General features: G+C 37.5%; 1 protein-coding gene across 1 annotated transcript in view; it reads right to left on the bottom strand.

The window, feature by feature from the left end:
- Positions 1–23,066, bottom strand: part of LOC107742859 (CUB and sushi domain-containing protein 3-like) — a gene marked incomplete at its 5' end in the record, with an annotated part of 265,370 nt that overhangs the window by 137,743 nt on the left and 104,561 nt on the right. The window contains 10 exons of the mRNA XM_016555932.1: positions 8,099–8,287; positions 8,688–8,903; positions 9,586–9,702; positions 12,130–12,318; positions 12,469–12,656; positions 13,335–13,473; positions 13,963–14,157; positions 15,287–15,613; positions 16,559–16,741; positions 22,657–22,769. Coding sequence (XP_016411418.1) covers positions 8,099–8,287; positions 8,688–8,903; positions 9,586–9,702; positions 12,130–12,318; positions 12,469–12,656; positions 13,335–13,473; positions 13,963–14,157; positions 15,287–15,613; positions 16,559–16,741; positions 22,657–22,769 — 1,856 coding nt within the window. The remainder of the gene's footprint in view (positions 1–8,098; positions 8,288–8,687; positions 8,904–9,585; positions 9,703–12,129; positions 12,319–12,468; positions 12,657–13,334; positions 13,474–13,962; positions 14,158–15,286; positions 15,614–16,558; positions 16,742–22,656; positions 22,770–23,066) is intronic.

The following is a 23,066-nucleotide window of genomic DNA, read 5'->3' as shown; positions in this document are numbered from 1 at the left end:
TGTATATCTCATATATCTGGAGCCACAAGCCTTAAAATCCATATGCATGATAAACCCACAAATATCAGCTATAAACCTCTTGAATAGAACATGCTTCTAACCTTTATGAGTTACACAACATCTCCTCAATGGGAGCTTTGCAACATAAGGCTGATATGATGAAAGGCAAAGTGAAAGCTCTTGTACTATAGGCTATATCATAACCTGTATTTCCATCGAGCATGTCATCTGGCACAATAACATAATGAACTAATTGATACAGCTCAGCGCCTTGAGAGGCAATTTTGCTACCATTTCTTTCATAAGATAGAGGTGAGTGGACCGCCTCAAGTGCAAGATGGTATTCTAACTCATCTATGCATTTATCATCATCGAAGCATCATGGGGTGCACATTGCTTAAAATTCCCTTGTAATTTGGCTGTGCAGTTGCCAGACAACTCAGATGGCCAGCGTAAGAAATGGTTTTCACAGCAAATGATCCATTGGTACAGGGTTCAACGAAGCCACGTTTCACTTTTCACTTTTTTCCCTGGTTACTCTGTGTTAATCTAGCTTAATCCTTGGAGTAAACAGAAAAAAAAAAACAAAAAAAAAAAACAGGTGGCAAGTCTTTATGGTATGACTAGACATTCCATCAGGGGGCTTCGATATTTACCAGGCCTTTTGTAAACACAGGAAACAAGCACATTTTAAATTGGGGTGTTTGGGAAAAACAAATCAATTTGAAATGCAGTAGCAACGCAGGCGAAACATTGCTGAAATTGCTTTATGATGGAATATGACCTTCTGAACCACAGGAAACCAAAATGAAGGGAAACCAAAACTGATGAATCTGCAATGCAGTGTTTGTGTGGGTCAGAAGCTCGAACCTCCCTGACAGATAATCAGGTAAACTGAATTCTGAAACACAATTTAAATTCCAAACACATCACACCTGTTCACACACCAGTTAGGAGTTGCGTCTCTGTGTGTGAGTCTGCAGAGCAAGTTGAAAGGGCTTACATAATCACACATACACACAAATAAATACTCGTGTTCTTCATATTCTTCTATGTTGGACTCATTATGTAGCAAGGTCAACACATAGCACAAACAGGAATGGCATTAAGCCTCACTGGAAAAGACCTATTTTTTAATTTACTCATGCAAACAGATGGACAGAACAACAGATAGATGGACGGACGGACGGACGGACGGACGGATGGATAGAATGAATGAACGAAAGACAGACAGACAGACAGATGGACGGACGGAACAGAACAGACATGACAGAAAGATCTTGCCAACCGTGCTTTCCTCACAATTCCTTACTGAGCACTAGGATGGATTAAGCTGGCAGAGACGTTTTTTTATTTGACGATAATCAGTGGAAATCCTTTTGTTATCCTTTTACTCCTAAATTAAAAGCAAACTGCTTAATGCGGCACGAGATGAGATTTTGCCATTCTAAACCCCTCAGGGAGCCCGACACAAAAGTGAAGTCACAGCTACCCAAGCCCATTGTCAGATGAAAGATTATTAAAGGGAGCAATATTGACATTTTCCATAAGCTTGATAGGCCTAAAGTTCACTCTAACGGCATTGTAAACCAATTAGACTGATTAGAGGAGAGCTGTGCACTTCTCTCTGTGGACTGGAAAGAGAGAGGAGAGGAAGAGTCCAAGGAAGAGGCTGTTGTATTGAAAAGACAAAAGAGAGGAGGAGGAGACAGGCAACGGACATTGAAAGACATTGTAAGAAAGTTAAAAACCCTGCTGGGTGAAGCATCTAAGACATCAATACAAAACGGACTTGCTCAGAACAAAACCATGTATAGTATCTCCACTATAGTCCTGCAGTTCTCAGTCTCAACAACATATGAACGATTTTATGTTCTCCTTAACAAGATGTTGACATGTGGACCATTTTTGATCAAAATGCATCGCTCCATAATGAGCTACCCATTTAGAGGACTACGCGATGGACTTTCCACAGAGGTTTTTGTTTACCCGGCACTGCTCTTGTTTAGCAAGACAGAAACATACAGTAGGGTCAGAAACTCTAAAACCACTAGTGAAAATATTTCTTTTTGCTACAGAGCATAGACATCCGACCTTTGCACAAATGAGTTTCCATTTACTGGTGAATTACTGGTAAATTAGCGTTTAGAGATCAGTACATTAAAAAATGCCAGTAAATCAGTTCTTGCAGTTTTCTGGTAAGAGCAGTTCTAACATTACAGTACATTACCGGTATGATGCTATGTGTGAACAAAGAATAGGATTACTGGTATGAGCATGTACAAGGTCTGGACACACTGACGTAAGAAGTCTGCTTTGGGCCAATCATAAAGCTCTGTCAGAGATGATACTGGTTCACAGCAAGTGCTGCTGCTTTTGATTGTTTTTCTATGTATTGTGTACTATAGTCAGGGGTGCACATAAGTGGTACGCAGGTCCGCATGCGCGACCAAAATAAGAAATGCCCCGTGTAAATAAGTTCTGACAGCGCATTTGCGTACCGACATGGTTGACAGCTGTTAATGCACAATTACCATTTTAGATCAACAAACTGTCATACTGTATAAGATTTCTATTCAAACTGAAAGCATAAATCTAGGCTGCCCGCTGCCGTTTTCAAAGCACAATGCAAAACTGACATTTCATTCACTGATGCGCTTCAGTCGGCAGCGCTAAACCCGGAAGCGCATATACTTACTTGCCGGCAACCCGCCAAAATAAAAGCCTGGTGATTTTAATTTTGAAAATGATAAAATTCATTAAAAAAAAGAAGTAAATATTAGCATTTTATTTTTAAATTTACTATAAAATAGTTGTATTTAATACTCCCTTTTTATTTTAAAATATAATAGTATTATCACACTTTATTATTTAGTTTATTATTTTATAAAAAAAAAAAAAAACTAAATAAATAAAGTGCAACAATATTATCACTATGATTAATTTATTTTTTATAGTTGTATTTAATGGGTTACACTATGTGCAGTGTGAGGACCAAACCAAATCTCCAGGTTCTCTTATGAGAACCAGACTGAAAAACTTATTTGCACCCCTGACTATAGTACCTATAATGTGTCTCATGTTTTTAAGTTCTGTGTGATCATCCCTTTATGCCAATCACTAAAATAATAAAATGCTGTCAAATTGGACAGATTAAATTAAAGTGCTTCTCCTCATCCAGGTAGATGAAGCAAACAATGCAGCGTTTAAATGTGATTTCTGATGAATTACATCACAGAGTTTATCTTTTTTTTTTTTGGTACTGATGTGTGAATAGAATCTTACTGGTAAAAAGACAATGCCATTGCCTGTGTGAACAGCACATTTGTTTATTTATCGGAAAACTTATGAAATAGTTCCTGGAAAAAAATGCTGAATCTTAAATAATTCTTATTTAATTTGTTAATATTCCCTTTGTTTGAATTATTATTGTTCTTTTTTTTTTTTTTTCAAAATCTTAAAACTTTCTAGTGTACCACTTCACATTTTTATTATATTATAAACAGCATTTCCAATGTGGTCTCACAGACTTTTGGACACCTCTGTATGGATAAGGGTTCTGAATTCAAACATCAAAACTGACATGAAATGCTTTTATTTAGAAAATGTGTTACAAAAAGATAATGAATCCAGGACATATAACCCAGAAAAAACATTATACTGCATGACAATTATCGATTCAATAATATATTTCTTTGCTAAATGACTGAAATCATTTAAGGCCTTTGGTGGGGAATACATGCCAAGTTAGTATGCTAGCTCCATTAGGAGGTTCTTTCCACCAGCAATACACAGGCCTACAGGCCCTTCTCCAGATGGAATGCAGCTGCTTTTATCTCTTTTACGCACAAATTGTAACCTCAATGCACACGCTCTCACAGCTTTGTAAAATACACAGTCATGAATTACACATAAAACATTAAGAACGAATAATACATTTGAGTTTGTATATGTAAGAGCATCTTCAATCACCCATTCGGGGAATAAATATATATTAATATCCCCGTTAGCACCGTGTCATTGGTGCAAACTTTTTTTTACAAGTAAGACAGAACAAGATGTTGAAGTCCATTTTCAAATGAGAAACTCAAGAAGTGCTTTAATCATGAGGATTCAGTTAATGTCTCTCCCTGTCATTTACAATAGAAGCACTGAAGCTGAATGCATTAAAAATGTACATGTACAAATGTAAGATATAGCTTGCAACAAAGAAGCCTTAAAAATACAGTTTTAATATCTATGCTAATGATAAAACCTTCCTCTACAGTGAAAAAGGAATGAACAAATGGTGGAAAACGAGACGGTCATGAAAGTTTTGCCAGCTAGATCGATGGGGATCAACATATTGAACAGTTTTTCACAGCTGCAATTAAAGTTTAGAATACATTATGAATTACGAATGATATGAGGGATGATTTTGCATGAATAATTGATAAGGCGATTATACATTCATAAAGCACGTCATCATATACTAAGAGTCATGTGACTGGGTAGCAACTCCCCTCAGAAACACAATTTATCAATCTGTGCCGTTAGCTATGATGAATATGTACCAGCATGCAAATCAGCAATCTGGTACATTCTAAAGCATAATTTTTATGAGGTAAGCAGCGCGTTTAGATTGAGCTACTCTGCATTGTTTTAAAAAAAAAAAGAGAAATAAAAAATGTCCATGTGATCATGGAAACAATGAATGTACACTCCATCTGTTCAGCCCTAGTAAAATAATAATAATAATAATAACAATTGTATTATTACAAGTAGTACATAAAATATCTACCATTAACCCCATATATTTTCACCATCTGCTATTACAAAATCTCATGCAACAAAAGCTACAACCAGTGCCTGGCACATTCAGCCATAACACTATATCAGAATCAGAATCAGAATCAGAATGAGGTTTATTGCCAGGTATGTTTACACATACGAGGAATTTGTTTTCGTGACAGAAGCTTTCACAGTGTAACAGAATGACAGTGACAGAACAAAAAAACAGAGATAAATTTAAAAAAAAAAATAATATCCTCCTTACTTTACATGACACAGAGTACTAATCTATTATTAGTCATTATAATTATTATACTATTTATGAGCAACAAATTAGTAAATATTAAAATCAATGACTGGGCCCTTATCTTAGGACTTTAGCCTTGGTTATTTGTTCAAAGCGCATGATCACCAATGAATGCATTATACAGCACTGCATTTGAGTTATGACTTCAACTGAAATGTAGCCTTTTTGGACAGCTTCCCATTGATTAGACCACTGCCTGAGGTTATATAGAGATACTGATATCTTCATGTTTCACAACATCTGGACCTCTGGCAAATGAATAACGTTTACACACGAAGTCAGTACTTACAATGTGATTGCCATGATACAAATAGACATTCTTAATCTATTCAAATCGTATCTATAAAACAAACCATCTGTGTGAGTGCTTTACTAGCAAATCCCAAGGTGCTTAACATCTCAAACCCCATGCCTGCTAAAATGGAGATGTATTAATGATTTATCACCGCATAATCTCAACCATACAAAAGCAGCACATTGTCTTGCATAATATGTGTTAACACTCAAGTTAAGCGATTAACTTCACGTTAACAGTAAGTATGTGTCAGGGAAGATGGCCTGTGGTCTCTGAATGAGAAAAAGCGTAATGTATGATCAGATAATGTAATTCTTATTGCAACCCATTGGACAAGCTTGGCTCAACTCATAAACGTCAGCCACATATGATTAATAGCACAATAAGAGAAAGATCGGATGCTGCAGGAGACTTTACCAGCGGAAAAGATTCATCTTAAGCAATAGATTAAAGAAATCAAGGTGGAAAATAGCTGGCTCATTCTCCGTGGTTCTGCATTGGCTTTAACATTTTTCTCCTTGAACAGATCTGTGAGGTTACTGTTTAAAGCAAACATATTGGAGGAACTTTAAATGTTTAAAGCTGGGCTGTGTAATTTTGGTGCCACCAGTATCAACAAATGCAACTGAAAAAATAAATAAACCCTCGTTGGTCATTGGTCAGGCCTAACAGATAGCCCCACCCCCACCGATTTTGCAATGTAAAATCGATAGTTGTGATGGATGGGAGGGAAAGCCGAGGCCTGTGCTACGGTCAAGTGATTTTGATTAATACACTGCCTTTGTCTACCTCCCCTCAAGTGGAAGGTATGGTTTTAATCCAGAACTATAAATACCCTCAGCTCCTCCAGGTGTTACAGTACAAAGATGCAAACTCATCAGGAGTGAAAAATGTGGCAAAGATTAAGGTTAAATGACCCACATGGTGACTTGATATCACTGATGTTTGGGGTGCTGCAATATAGCACACTGTGAATTTTAAGACTGATATTATGTTTATAATACACATAATTTGGTTGGCACTCCAACATATAATGATGTTCGCCACCTGTCATAAACTAGAAAAAAGCAGAAGACAACAATGCAGTGTGTAGCTACAACTGCCATACAGAGATGACAGACAAAAGTGAGACAGTCTATACATGCTTGAAATAAGTTTGTACGCCAGTGTGGGAGTTTTTTTTTTTTTTTTGGATTTTATAAATAGATAAATGCGTTAGACGCTCCAGTCTGCAGGAAGTTCCGAATATGTTGTGCGCTTTCGTATAGTTATGGTTACAAGCTCTATCTCTGTCTACCTACACTCATATTTCAGTGTGATTTATTGGCTAAAAGAAAACACAAAATAAACAAAGTTAAAGATGAATCTGATGATAGTATTGGTTCTTTCTCCAGAACTTTTACAGATCACAATAATATTGCTATTGTGAATCCTTTTGGCCATGATAATCGTGCATTGAAAATTTTTTGTGTAGGTGCCCCGTGTCACCTCCGGGAAGAAGCATGGTGTCCATACATAAATCCCCCACTGGATGTACTAACTTTGTTTGGACGTGATCCTTGATCTCCAGAACTGATTAGTTTTCTAGCACTGGACAATGCGACACAGAAAGAGAATTGTGGGGACATGACCTCTTGGTTGAGGGGGTTAACAATATAAATAAATACATTTGAACACAAACAGCCAAGATAAATGCAGTTATTATTTTATTCAATTAATGTGAAAAATGGCCGGTGACCTCTCATGACCAGAGAAGAGTGTAGAGTCACTAGCAAACCTCTGAAAGTTCTCCATTATTATAATTGCTATTTTGTTTATGCCCCTGTCTTGTGACATGCATGGCTAACTTCCAATTGATGCCGCTTCAGCCCACTCTGTCTACGTCTGATGAATGCTTTATTGCCGAGGAGTTACTTACTGACGCCGGTGAGCAAGATACACTGAGAGATACAATCAACAAACACTGAAACATGACAATAGCAGCACTAAATCACTTCAAATGCTCTCGGCAGGAGCTAGCCAAGCTGAATTGTGAAAGCAACTGTGAAGGAAGTTTGGCGTGGCAAACCGCTCCTGTCCTGGAGTTTATTAGCTCTGGGAACCAAAATGGAAACGTGACCCCTCTGCACGGCAACACAATGACTCTCTGTGTGTTTCCAGGGAAACAGCAGGAACCAATCATAATCAGGCTCGACCAAAGAATGTGACCATGGTTGGACGGAAGCTCATGTCATCATTCACTCACCCTCATTTCACAGTATGACTTGGTTCAAAAATTGTGCTTCTAATTATATATTGTGCTTTTTTATTGTGTATTATTAAAATAATCATATTATTCTTTTTTAATGTTATTTTTATTGTGACAGCCTTAGACTTCATTCACCTGCATCATATTGAAAGGAATGGCCAGGGTATTCTTCAAAAATGATTTTTTTGTCTTCCACTGAAGAATACAGTCATACAAGCTTGAATAGATGTGAGGGAGAGTAAATAATGACAGACTTTTCATTTATAGGTGAACTGTCGCTTTAAACCATTCACTGTTTGAACCCTCTGATTTATCCCCCATAAAAAACAGGCTCATCATTAAAGGCGTTTTTCACAGTCAAAGTGAACACGTCAGCATTATCTTTCTTTAGAATCAGCAATATGTCCATGTGGTGTGCCATTTGGTAATGAATCAAGAGAATAAAAGTTTAAATGAATGAAAACAGCTGACAACGTACCAACACACCTTGGCAGAGGTGCGCTCCACATGCGCCGACCCCCTCCCAGGCAAATGATTTCTGGTGCTCCCTCCAGGCGGTAGCCCATATTGCAAGAGAATGTAAGAGTATCTCCAATGCCAAAGCTGTAACCGTTACGGCGCCCAAAATGTGGCACTCCTGGATCCTCACATGGCTCCAGATTGTATTCTGGGGAAAACAGAATTTGAAAGATTACACATTAAAAGTAATATTTATTAGGGGTTGGGGGTTAACATAATGAACATGAAAAGATGAAAATATTTATATTGTTTTTGTCTTTTCTTGTTCAGATTTTAATTATGCCTCTGTTTTTTTTTAAATACATTTTATTTTATATATATATTTTTTTCATGCATTTTTTTTTCTGTTTTTAATATAAAATCATAATTTTTATTTAATTCACCATTGCCAGTTCTATCACAAATCATTAGGGTTTTAGAAAAATATTAAAATGTTTACACAATAGGTAGGAAAGTAGCCTGATTCTGTAAATACTGTATAAACTGTAAGAGGACTCAACTACTGTCCCTGTGGCCTTCAGAGGGGCTATTCTCAGGACATCCCTCACCTGAAAATGTGATGTTGAAACCTTCGTAGGAGATGGAAAAATCAGATATGAAGCGGAGCTGGGCCTTGAAGTTGCCATAGAGCCCTGCGTTGATGGGTGAGGGCAGTTCTGCACCTGTGAGGCGGGCGAGTGGCTGAACAAAACTCCCATTCTCCGTGATGAGGAGGTAGTCATGATGATCCTCCAGGTGGAAGGTGTTAAAGGTGAACTGAACGCCTATTGGGGAAACAAGAGCAATCCACAATTGAACCAACTAATAATATAGTTAAAGTTTTTGGTCAACTTCTGACATCACTGTCTGGTGGAGCTTGGAGAAGAAAAAACAAGACAAAAAAAGAAAATAATAAAAGGTCAACTTCATTACATAAGGCAGGAGGGACTTGTGGGCCACACTAAGGGTATAGCCAACTCATTAGGCCCAGGAGAAGGGAGGCCCATTCATTAAAACTCTTTTCTCGGGCCCTGTGAATTTAAGCAATGGCCCTTGGCTGAGGTCACGTAGAACAAAGGAAAATTTGATACTGACCCTTTTTTGCCTATGTGTCAGAAAGAGAAAAGTGTATTTTTTGTTCCAACTGATCTGTCCACTAAACATAATGGCCATGCATTAGCAGCCATGGGAAATTAAAATTCAGAAGAACTTTCATTATTCTGAACTCAAAGGTTGTATAATGATATTTCAGAGTAGGGCATGGACAAGTACCTAAATCTGTATTCATGACAGTTTGTACCTACGGCTGGCTGCTTGCAAGACTATGTGATAAACTCTTGAATCTTGCTTTTCATCCAGTTATCAATTTGTATATTATTCTTTAGCATTTGGCCAGTCAAAATGAATGCTTAACTTTCAATAAGTAGGTAACAAATTGCAGGTAAGGTATGTCAATTGCTGCTTTACCTTTGCCATGGCTGACCTCCACAGTCCAGGTGCAGTTAAGGGAGCTGGGATAGACCTCAGGGTATCCTGGGGACAGGATGGTGCCTCCCGGTCCTCGAACATCACCCCCGCAGAGTGCTAAAGGGCAGAGGGAGTAAGGTACTTACTTACACAGACCTTTCACTTAAATTTAATATATGCAAATGCAAAGGATTTCATTCTTCTATCAGCCCATATACTGGGCTCATCAGTTAACATGTCAAAGGTGAATTAACATTTGTATCTTAGTTCCTTGTGACTGAAACTTCTAAGCACTTACATATTGTAACTATTGTTCAAATATTCGGGGTCAATATTTTTTATTATTTTTTTTTACTTAAAGGCACAATATGTACGATTTTTTTATTAAAATATCCAAAAACCACTAGAACAGTGTTATATATTTTGCTGACTTGTGTACTTACATTATCCCAAATGTTTCGAAGAATGTTTAAATCCAGAGAAATAAGCAATTTTAACTAGTGACACAGAGCGTGTCCATAGAGTCATTGAGTCGCCTGCCAATGACGTCATACACCCTCGATTTCCGGTTTTGTTTTGTAGAAAACATGGAACGCTTTAATATGTTGTGCATTTTATTAGACTGGTGACGACCACAAAGAGTAGCATTATAACAGAACTTTCAAATGTATCTAGTATGATAAAACAGCGCTGCTTTTTTTCCCCCACATACGCACGACCGGAAGGAGCGGAAGCGGTCGACTGTGGCATAATAAAAGCTCCGCTGCTTTCGAGCCGTGTGTCACGCTCGTTCAGCGGCCTCGTTTCGCTTCGACGGCTTTCAGCCTCACCCTGCTTCATTCTACTACGTTAATAAATCATTAGCTCATCCATGTACATGATTTTTGCCCGAGTCCCGTCGGATTGCATCAGCTGTGGGGATGAAGACGACAACTCCCATGATTCCACACTCAGTCACGGCGTCATCAAACTACGCCTTTGCCTCTTTGTTTATTTTGAATATGCGCCCTCCAGCAGTGAAAATTACATATTGTGCCTTTAAAATAATTAATTCTTTTTTTCTCCCTTTTTTTAAACAATCAAAATGACAGTAAAGACATTTACAATGTTACAATGTTATTTCTGTTTCAAACAAATACCGTTCATTTGAACTTTCTTTTCATCAAAGAAACCTGAAAAAAAATGTATTAGGTTTCCACAAAAGTATTAAGCAGCACACCAGGTCAGCATATTAGAATGATTTCTGAAGGATCATGTGACACTGAAGACTGGAGTAATGGCTGCCGAAATTCAGCTTTGCCATCACAGGAAATAAATTATATTTTGAAATATATTCATATGGAAAGCAGTTATTTTAAATTGTAATAATATTTCACAATATTACTGTTTTTACTGTATTTTTGATCAATAATTGCAGCGTTGGTGAGCATTGGAGACTTTTTAAAAACATAAAAAATTGTATCGAAAAACACTTTTCCACTTTAATTCCATTAAGTTCTTTCCATTACAAGTAACATGATCAGGATTTGAGTGATAAAGCTGTTATTAAGCTGTATATTTACAGTGAGCCAAAACTCAAAAAGCCTTTTTTTTGTAAAAATGTGTAACATTCAATTTACAGTTTACAATATGCCTTGTACAATTCCATTCATCCATCTACACATTTTCAAAACCACTTTTCCTATGTAGCGCCGCTGGGATGCTGTAGCCTATATTTAAATAAGAAATATTTGTGCAAAATTGAGCTTAATAAAAGAAAAAAATTCTACAAAATTGATGACAAAAAAACAAAAACAGCCTGACATTTATAACTGCCTGAGCTATTTCTTGGAATAGGAAAACACTCATATTCGTTAAAAATGGCACGTCATCTCTCTCACCTCATACAATGCATGCTTGAATTGTATCAGTACAAATATGCTTTTTTTATATCTTAAACACTGCATGGTGCTCAGTGGAGGAAGGATCTACAGTATCAGACAGAACTCTGCTACCTGAGACAGCAGTACAGGCAGGTGCATGTCTCTAATGTATGCTGCATTTAGAGCCCATGGAAGTGAGATGACTGCACGCAGTAAAAAGTGCCCCTGGATGTCTAATCTGGTGAGCGCATCAGTTCCTATCAGCTGAAGCAGCCTTCACAGCAAATTGCCTCTCAGAGTCCACCTCAGCGATGGGCTAATGGCCTTGCATTGAATCACATTGTTTCAGTTTTAGCTGCCTTAGAGAAGGCAAAGCGAAAGAACGTAATCAAATAGCCGAAGGACAGGCAGCCTAAGGAGCTCTGACGGGGTAAGACATAGGTAACGTCTTTCATCCAGGGTTGAGCAGAAGTTTCATTGCCAGCACAAGCCTGCTGTTTAGCGCTGTCTTGCTTTAGTAATACGGTCTATTAAGCCCTTTTTGTCACTGACTCTAAACCTCTTTTATTCGATATGTAAATCAACACATCACCTTTTTTCTTTTACGAACAGTTTCATTGGTCAGTAGGCCACTAAGCTTAACAGCTCTTTTTTTTTACTACGAATGTCTCAGGAGACCAACCGTCACAGGTGGGTAGTGGGTGGCTCCACCAGTGGTTCTTTTCACAGACCAATGGCTCTTCGTGGCTGAGGCGGTAGCCTGAGTCACAGCCGAAGGACACGGTGGAGCCGATGGAGAAGTCCTGACCGTAACGAAGACCATTGAGTGGAATCCCTGGATCCAGGCAAGAGTAGGCATCTACCATTACGCCTAGGAATAGCAAGACAGATGAAACTTAGAAGAAAAATATTTTGAGAGCGTTTCACTTACTGTATTTATTGCCTGCTGGTGCTCTAGATTAACAAAAGTTGCTTTTAAATGGCAAGTTTTGAAACTGTGGAAAGTTTACTGTACACTTACTTTCATACAGGATCTTGAAGCCACTGTTTGAGCGGCTGTTGTCAGTGGTGAAAAGCATGTACAGGTGGTTGCCACTGCTGAAAAGGAACTGAGGCACCTGGGTGCCATTGAAGGAGCCAATTAGAGGAGAGAGAAGATTGGGCCCATCGTGAAGCTCCAGGAAATCACAATTCAACTCTGTCTGAAATCTGGTTGGAAAAACAGACAATAATTAAATGTCCTTGCTGACAATGATACAACTTTATCATATTTATTATACACTACTGTTGAAAACTTTGGGGTCGGTAAGATTTTAAAAGTTAAAACAAAAAGTTTTTTATGCCCGCCGAGGCTGGATTTATTTGATCAACAAAAAAACAGTAATATTGTGTAACATTATTACAACTTAAAACAACTGATTTTTATTTGAATATATTTTAAAATGTAATTTATTCCTGTGAGGGCAAAGCTGAATTTTCAGCAGTCATTACCCAAGTCTTCAGTGTCACATGATCCTTCAGAAATCATTCTAATATGTTCATTTGGTTCTCAAGAAACATTAATTATTATCAATGCTAAAACATAGTAAAAACATTGTTGTACTGTTTACTATTTTTGTGGAAACGGTGATACTTTTTTTCAGGATTTCAAAAATTTCTTAAGAACAGCATTTATTTGAAATCAAAATCTCTTTTTTAATCAATTTAGTGCATCCTTGCTAAATAAAAACTTATTGACCCTAAACCTTTTAATGGTAGTGTATTTACAGTATACCGATTTCTTTGTTGTTGGAAAATTCTAATTCAAAAAGTTGAAATTTTCACAGAATCATTTAATTATATAGATGTACAAAAGCAACAATATCTATTCAAATTAAAAAAGCATACTTCTCAAACGTGATCTTGATGGAGCGTCCCGATTCAGCCTCTATGACCCACTCACAGTTGAGCGAATCTTTGTAGTAACCAGGCCACCCAGGAGATAAAATAACTCCACTAGGAGCTGAGAAGTGGCCTCCACAGGGAGCTGTAGAAAGAACAGAGGGTTAACGGAGATGCATTTTAGTTGACTCACATAAAGCCAGCTTTTGTTTTTATTTTAACTATAATCACATGTATCTGTACTTAAGACCAGTTAAATAAGACCAGCTGACTGTTCATTATACCTCACTTTACATATTTACAATCCCACGTAATCTACAGTAAGGTGTTAAAATTGCTGGTGGGCGACACTGTTAGTCTGTCACTCTATTCCTCTGACCATATGAATAGTGTTACAGCATAATTAGAAACATGCTGAGCGAAATTCGAGGGATTGACAAGGATTTTAACGACAGACGACAGGCTGCTCACCACCACATTCCCTCTGGTTTACATGCCCTATTAACCCCCGTCTCTGTGACCCACAGGTGACTGTCGATTCCATTTAGAGTCAAATAAAAAACTAGGCACTGAAAACTGTCCACTTATTGGGGACTCCTGTCTACTTTTGGTGGCAACTGGCCCTAATAAATACCTTCACACTTTGGGATGGGGCCGCTCCACATCACCTTGCCACCATTCAGCTCACAAGTGATGGTTTCTGCTCCCTGGGTCTTAATGAAGCCATCCTCGCAGATGATCGAGATGGAGCTGCCTAGCTGGAAACTGTCACCGAAACGTCTGGCGTTCAGGGGGACTCCCGGATCCGGACACTCATTATGGCCAAATGCTGTAAGAATGAATGACATAAGATAGTATTCTAGAATTGGAAGTGTCATGAACAGGTTTTCTGGGTAGTCAAAGCATCTATGACACCACAATGTCACTAACAAAAAAAGTATCACTTTAACAAGTGGATGAGTTAAAAACTAGGTTGTTAGAAAGTTGACAAGTTTGAAAGACACTCCCAGGTGGTGGGACTCACGCAATATCAGGTGGTGCACTTCAATTTCCCATGCACTCGAAATATGAGGATTTCTGGTACTTTTTAGGACAGGTTACCACTCAAGGCTTTGTTTATTAGTCTTAGTGTTATTGACCTTCCAGCTGTTTTTATAATAACTCCATGAAGCATATATAGAGGCCCAAGGCGACTGGCCAACCACAACACCCTGAGTGCCTGATGGATGTCTAGTGACAGGAAAGGCCTACAAGAAGGACATGACGTTTGTCAGAATGAATACAGATTTAACGTGCTCCATCAGGGCACTGACAGCTCTTAACAGACAACAGTTAAGTGTCAGTCTGTTAAAGAACTCGATATTAGCGTTCCGCCTTAACAACTACAGTAGCGCACCAAATATGCATGCAAACCGATGTCTACTTTAAGGACTTTGATGGATTATCGTGCCATTTCACATCTCCTTTAAGAAGGACCATCAAGAAGTCATTGTGTAGATTAAAGTCATGTATGTGCTAATGTGGGGCGGAGGGGAGATTTGGTGCATTGGCGGAACAAATGTATTTGTATTTAACATGCCTGGAAGTGGACGTTAATAGACACTTTCATTTTTGTTTGTTTGTCCTATCACAAATTTAAAGAATATTGACTAAATATAAAGGAAATTTTCATCAAAAGACAAATTATGACAAAGTATTGTATTGACTTTTTTGAATAATTATTGTAAGCAGCTGATACTTTCATCAAATTATGAAAATTATTGTACTGTGCTGTCAATTATACTGTAAAAACATATTATTCAAAGATAAGATTATCTTAATAATCATTTCCTGTTTTAGATTACATGTTTAAAACGAACATTGTGTCTCATGCAGAATTCATGCTTCATATATGCTTAACAAATGCCCCATGCAGACATAATGCAGATTAGAAACCAATCCAAAGGTGGGACACGCACTGGTGTAGGTAATGTTGAAACCTCTGCCTGACATGGAGTGGTCAGCCTGGAACTCCAGCCGGAGAATGTTGTTGTTGCTGGTGAGGTGGGATGGCACCTCCGCCCCAGTGAAACGGCCAAGCACAGACGAGTCAAGCATCTCTCCATCCTTCACGGTCAGGATGTCGTATGGAGCCTCTAGGTCAAAGTCATTGAAGGCCAAGTGGATACGGCTGCCAGGCTCTGATAGGATCAGCCATACACAGTTAAGGTTGTTCCCATAGCCCTCTGGGTAATCTGGAGAGAGGACTGTGCCCATGGGTGCAGTGAAGTTTGAAAGACAGGGAACTGAAAGAACAGAACAGAATAGCTGTTAATTTTTAACTAAAGATTAAAGTAACTACGTTCATATTAAAATGTTTTTTCCCCCCATAATGACTGAGAAAAAAACACCCCGGCAGCCGGCAACATATAAAAACATGCCACATCATACATCAGTGTAAATGATACAGCACTTAGCCATGTGTATGCGTTTAATATGCCATATGGAGACTGTCACTCCACTGTTGATTAGGTTCTGCGCTTTCTGACAAACTGCGTTCATGACATAGATGGACTTCAGGCTATAAATAAAGCTGATTTGTTCAATCTTCCAATTAGACGTGGAGAAATTTCAGCTATGCATTTTTTTTAAGCAAAGAGCCTACAGGTGAAGTATCAAAATATAGCAGATGTCACTGCAGCCAAGAAGAAGTCTCCAGGTTGGCTGTATATAAGCCAATTATTTCAGCTGCCTCAGAGATTTTTGCATACATTTTGAAGAAAAGGCAAAGACAGGAAAGTTAATAAAATCCAGTTATTAGGAAATTTTTATGGAACATGAAAAATTTGACAGAAAAAAAAGATGAAGTGTGTGATTTCTGTGCCACTAGCGTCACAACTAATGACTGTTTTCAAACTTGTTTCCTAAACACTTTCCATATCTGCCTCTGGTCAGCTAACATATAGTCCCCCCCCCTTGTTTGCTGCATTCTTTTTTATAGCACCTTGAAAAGGGAAAAAAGTATTTTAACAAAAAATTCATGATGGTGCTTCTTGAAATAGAATAGATTTGAGGATATAAAACAAACACTAATTTAAATGTAGCAAAATCTTCCTGATTAACACAGTAAAATTATAATAACTGATAATAATAATATTATCATATTCGTTATAGCACCAAACTAGGACAGGAAAAACATTTCTAAAGCAATTAATCAGTCTGCAACGAACAGTAGCATTGACAGTACTCACAAATGCAGATGGGGATGTTGGCAGACCACTGGTTGTTGTTCTGACAGGATATTGTCTTCTCTCCAATAAGCTCAAATCCAAATTGGCACTCAAAGCGTAGCACGTCACCATTAGAGAATCCATCACCTTCTCTCATCCCATACAGAGGGGTGCCTGGGTCCCCACAGCTCTCCTTGTCGATTTCTAAAGAGAAAGGATGTAAATAATAGTGATTGCTAAACATCACATTTCCTCTTTCCACTGCTGCAGTTTAAGGAACAAACTTTTTATTCCCTGTTGAGAAAAAAATAATCTTTATATACAGTATATACAGTGTATATATGAATGAACAAAAAACAATGAACAAAAACTACAGTAAACTGAAAAGTAAACTACAGTAACACTACAAAAACTACAGTAATCCTAAAGAAAAACTTCAATAATAAATAATTCAGTATTCATTTCCATTAACCTGGTTGCTTTGACTGCTATTTTGGAAAAAAAATGCTAATCAGATAGCATGATCTTTCTGGTGCAGCTTGTGGCTCAAGGAAGTCTTAGTGGTTGAGCTAGTTAAGAGAAATTAACTGTCACTTCCTCTCCATGTTAAAGTGCAAGATAAATCTATAGACTTATAGCAAATTACTGAACTGCAGCTTTGAAACTGGCACTGAATCGCACTGCAAAAATCCAACGATGGACTGATTTCATGGTGTTCTGAACCTCGCAGCACTTAAAGGAAGTTGACCAGAACAGAATGCCACCAAAACTCTCTGTTCAGCCTAGATAAGCTCCAGCACATGAACCCTTCAATGGTAGAGTCGGCCGTCCAGGACATTCCCACCATGAGTACAAAAACCAAGTCTGGGGGTCACTATACCTAGATAACACCTTCCATCTGCATAGAATTGACTCAGTGGGCGGCAGGCTGCTGGAATGGGCAATACATCTTCCCAGACATTTTGCACGGCCATGCACAATTGAACTATGAACTCTGTTCCGAATAAGGATGCTTGAGGATTTGCCAAAGGATGGCTGGTAAGAGAGAGAAAAAAAACCCTCCACGAAATTTCATTTAAAGCCAAATCAAAGTTTGAACATGTAGGAAGGGGATTTCTCCTGAGGTATAATGGAGGTCTTTGGCCAATGCTTGATGTATGGCATTAATTTCCGACATGACAGTCTCTTTATGACTACCACAATGCTTTACTCCATTGGTCAATCGTGAGGGTGGCTAGGGGAAGGTTAGGCCATATTTACTGCTTTGTATTTATGATGAGGCAAAAAATAGAGTACAAATTGTCTGTAGGAGCTGATGGTGTGTGAATAATCACAGACAGCGCTACACTCCAACGTAAGGTCAGCGTGTCAGATGTGCACCCCTACGCTTCTCTCACGGCGCTTAATCTGATGGGGTTCTGTGCGCTTGCAAGCCTGAGGACCTCTCTGTGAAGATCAATTGTGTTAACAAGTTATCCAATCAAATCCAAAAGGTTGATTCTGTATATGTAAGCACAGACGGCCCACACAGGGGAAGTTTGGGACCTGTGTTTTTCTTCCTGAAACAGCCGGGGAATTACAAAGTATCAGTGAACTTTGGCATGTAATACATCAAAAAGCATTCCAAGCATTTACCATATAGCAGGACTCATTAAGCCGGCCTTCACATAAAAGCCTATAAATAAATTTAATCTCAAAACCATTTCTTATTCATTGGAAAATGGCAAGTAATTTATCTCTTCCTTTGTGTATCCCATGGATATTGTTTCATTTCAATAATGCTGACTTTATCTCTCTCAAGAAAGTCCTCATTATCGCAAAGTCGAGTTTTATCTGAAGCCGAGACACAAAACGAGGTACTTCTAAAACACACCAGAGTTAAGAATAATAGGCCGATTTGCATGGTAATGAATACAAATCATGGTAACACTTCAGCAGTGCCTATCTACACTTTTACTATGTTAATTTGAACCTTTGGGATCAAGTAAATGTGTTATGTTTTTATGTCATTAGGTTTTTCACAAGAAATAAGAACACAGTGCACCCTCAGAGGTAAAATATAAGGGCATACATTTATCAACGGAAAATTACAGATATAGTTGTATTAATAAGTGAAATGTAGCCATCAAACTTTAGTCACCATAAACACAATTAATGACCCATGTAGATTATGCATTTGTCAAAGACGTCAGCATAATGGAGTGCATTTGCATTGTAAGTGTACACTCTTAGATGGGATAAACTACATCTCTTCTATGCTCTAGGGCAGTGCTTCTTGAATAGTGAGTCATGACCCAAAAATGGGCCGTAGGTCTGTCTGTTCTTTATTCTGCCAATACATTTTTATGTATTACAATACAAGTTTTTTTGCGTGCCAGATAAAATGGTGGTTAACACTTGGTGTAACACTTTCAAATCAATTTCAAATACAAATGAAAGGAAATTAAAAGACAGGCTTGGTGTGAATGCTTTTGTGAAAATTGTGAAAACAAATGGCCTTCAGTTTCTGTATATTTTTAGGCTATTCTCCTCACAGATTCATTTCAAAACCTTACCAAAAGCTCTGTAAAATAACTTTTGCATTCAAATCATCATTTTATAATATAATATAATATAATATAATATAATATAATAATATCTGTTTCATGTTGAAGTGACCCTTTTGTGCAAAATCGTGGCCTGACAGGTAAATTAACTACTGGGGAACAGGACAATGAAAACTTTAATATTTCTTACATTGAATGAATGAGTGCTGTGAACTATTAATGTGTTCATTTTGTGGCTGGATCCCTCAAAGGGCTCTTGATTTATATTATATATCACATATAATACTCACATCATATATCATATGTGTCCTCATTGTGTTCTCATTTTATCTGTGCTTTGGAACACAATCTATATAACATAATCTGACATTCAAAATCTCATTCAACCTTACTTAATGTTAAACCCATGATATTCTTTCAGTAAGAACAGTTCCATATTATTAGAATAATTCTAATAATACTATTCTGGAATAGGACAGTATAATAGTGAATATATTAACAATATTTTGAACTACAATATAAGAAACAATACATCTAAATAAATATAAAACACACACACACACACACATATAATAAAAATATAAAAAGTCACATGAGTCAAGTACACACAGGCAAACTCCCAGGCGGATCTCTGGTTTTATTTCTTTGAAGCATTCAATTAAATTAGGTTTTTAAACCATGTTGAAGATATTGAAGCGTTCTGGCCATACGGAATACAAACACAATTATCTTTGAAAGAAGGGATGTTAATGAGCGTGGCCATATGCTGGTGCGTTGAAACTGTGTGCCTAAGCACAGAGTTCAGCTATGGATAATCAATGGCAAACTGCACTAAAAAAATCTTTAGTAATACATAAGCGCTATTGCTTAAGAAAAACTTGAGTAGATTGTTCCTCTCTGAATTATTCAACCAAAAGTTTAAAAAAGGCCATTTTAAAACTCTTGTAACTGCTAACAGTCAGTAATCAGGCATTCGGTCTACATTCAAATTCACCACTAGTTTCTTTCCATAACAGCTGTGTCTCTTCAATGTTCAAAGTCAAACTTGCAGTCTTTAAGTTAGCAACAGAGGTTCAAGTCTACCAACATCAAATGGAGGATAACTAAACAGAGAATTTGACTTTACATATAAAACTAGCACACCTACACTAAATTATCAAAGACTCCATGTTTGGAGATATTACAGGCTGCATTTACACTGCAAGTCTTAATGCACAGATCCAATCTTTTGACCATATCCGATTTTTTGACCAGTCTGTTTACATGCACTTTAGACACGACTGGTATCCGTTATCTGTGTTTACATAATTCCCACCCAAAATTATAGTCAATGATCGCTTTACTATGCACATGGTAGACCCTCGAGTTCTGAATGGCCGTGCTATTAAAATTATTTATATAATACACGTCAAGTGGCCATTATTATTTTAGGGTAGGTTTAGGGTTAGTAGAATGTTGACAAAGAAAGTGTTAGAAGATATTAAGCAGACAGTCTACTAATACTCTACTAACTGCTAGTTGACATGTAGTTGCAAAGTTACTTGCTGTTAGTAGAATGTCTAAAGTGGACTATCGAAATAAAGTGTTACCATAAATAGCTCAAAATAATCAAGCTCAACAAACTATTTTAAGTGTTGCAGCTCATAATAGTGGCACACTGAAAACCACCAAGCTCATTTGTGCTATATTATGTACGTCCAGGCTATAGAATTTTTTTTTTTATTACTTCATGTATGACCGTCACGTATTTATGATTGGCGGGACCAATTAGATCTACCTAGAAATCGAAAATTAAGAAACAAAGCCACTGTGCTTGTCTGTGGCGTATATAGGATGAATTATAATAGGCATAGAGAAGAAAAACGAAAAAAGACAAATCTAATACAATCTGTAATGTTTTGCCAGTCTCTCCTCGGGATATCATACAGTAATCTGTTTTTTTTCTCTCTCTCTCTGGTCTTGCACTTAAGGGGATTCATTTGCTCTCTCTGACTCTTTCTCTGTCTACCTCAGTCAGTCTCTCTCATTATACTGAATGGCACCTAAAATTATTTATATAATACACGTCAAGTGGCCATTATTATTTGCCAGCATGGACAACAGCTGTCATGGATGTTTTGCAGCACAAAATCTGACTGAACGGATAAATAACAGAAAATAACGGTAATTTTCATTTGTTAGGCTAATTTATCTACAGCTTGTTAGAGGTAGAATTCTTTAGTGAAATAAAGTAGCGCCAAGATGATATTTATTTATTTATTTATTTAGAGAGAGAGAGAGAGAGCGTGAAGCTTGCGAACAAGTGAAAGTTATCACGTCATTGCTAAGAAATATAATGTAGCTTTAGCAAAGCTGTTGTTTTTATAAAATTCACAGGGCAGGGGTTGAAAACCAGCTCTTGAATGTGCAATTTCTTATAGCCTACATAAAGTTTCCATCTAAATAAAATGCGAGTACATGCACGTCTGGCAAACATGTCAGTGGGAGTTCTGCGGGAAATCGGATATGTGGGTTGGTATGTACGTAGGTCGGATGTCAAGATATCGGATATGTATCCGATCAAAATCCACATTTGGAAGTGGCTCCGATCGAATGTGAAAAAATCGGATCTTGTGCGGATTTTTTGTGTTTACATGTGTGCAACAAATTCCGATCTGTGTCGGATGTGAGCAAAACATTTTTGTGCCAGTGTAAATGCAGCCATAGACACCAAAATAAAAGTCTACTGTATAGAGAGGCATTAAAGAATAATACATTAAAATGTGCTCAAGGAAAATACTATTAGAAAAATAAGCATCTAAAGTCCGTCCAAAAAGGTTCAAAAGCCTTGATGCCTTGATTTAACTGAGTGACGTTGAGGGAGGAGAGATAATCAAAGATATGGGTTTTGTAGGGATTGCTGCTTCTATCAAGTGAATGTACCTCATGTGTTCGGGATGAAAGTTAGTTGCCGTGCATTCAGCAGAGACCACTGAAGTGATTTGTGGGAACTGCTTCGCTTTTACGCACACTGACTACTAAGAATGTATGCTGAATACTCATGCAGGAAATAGTGGACATGTCCAGGTAAATAATGTCTGGCCTTTTGATGTCTAAACTGCTTTGCAGTGGATGTGAAAAACACTTTCTCACTCGATCAGAAAACAAGGATGAAGGTTGGACATTTGATTGAATCTGGGCTTATGCCAGACAGGTTGTTTGTACAATTTTGGTCAGCCCTGTTTTCCCTTTCTGTTTGTTTGCAGTTGCAAATGAAGCTGTTTTTGTTTTTTTGCACTGTGCCACACTTCCTCTATTTGACCTTGACAATAGGGTTGCCAGAGTCACAAAACTATTTGTTGTACAAATAATTTTGATTAAGAACAGTTACATATATTTTCAGTTAAATAAATAAAACAAACAAACAAACCAGAACAAGTCTAACATTTATATAGTGTGGTTATCTCCAATAACCAAGATTGAGTAAACCACAACCCTGACATTTAATTTTCTTAGAACAACTCTGTTTGCTTTTTAGTTATTTTTTAGACCATTCCCAAAGTGACTATTCAATATTCAGATGCTTTCAGGTACCTTTGTAGTTGATCTTGAAGCCTATAGATCCCACGCTTTCATCAGACTGGAGGTGAAGCCACATCTGATGGGTCATGCTAACGATGAGGTCGGGAACAAAGCTGCCTGTCAGACTGATGAGAAGAGAGAGATTAGACACACAAACAAAACAGAAGCACTCATACTGAATGCACACTACCAGACAAAAGACTGAACATGCCTGCTCATTACTAATTGCTATTTTTGTATATTTTAAAATAATAATCAAGTTGTCGAAACTAAGAATTAGTTTCATTATAATTTATTATAATGCATCATATATTTCAATGCTTTAGCAGTAATTTCTTTTATAAAAATAAAAAAAAATAATTTGTAGGCACAATTTTTTATTTGTCTACAAAATGTCTTTAAAGGTCAAAAAGCAAAATCAC

The sequence above is a fragment of the Sinocyclocheilus rhinocerous genome, unplaced genomic scaffold (assembly GCF_001515625.1).
Source record: "Sinocyclocheilus rhinocerous isolate Xijiao unplaced genomic scaffold, SAMN03320098_v1.1 scaffold1338, whole genome shotgun sequence".
In the NCBI taxonomy this organism is placed as follows: Eukaryota; Metazoa; Chordata; class Actinopteri; order Cypriniformes; family Cyprinidae; genus Sinocyclocheilus; species Sinocyclocheilus rhinocerous.
Note: the sequence above shows the minus strand (reverse complement) of the source record. Positions and strands in the feature narration are given on the sequence as shown.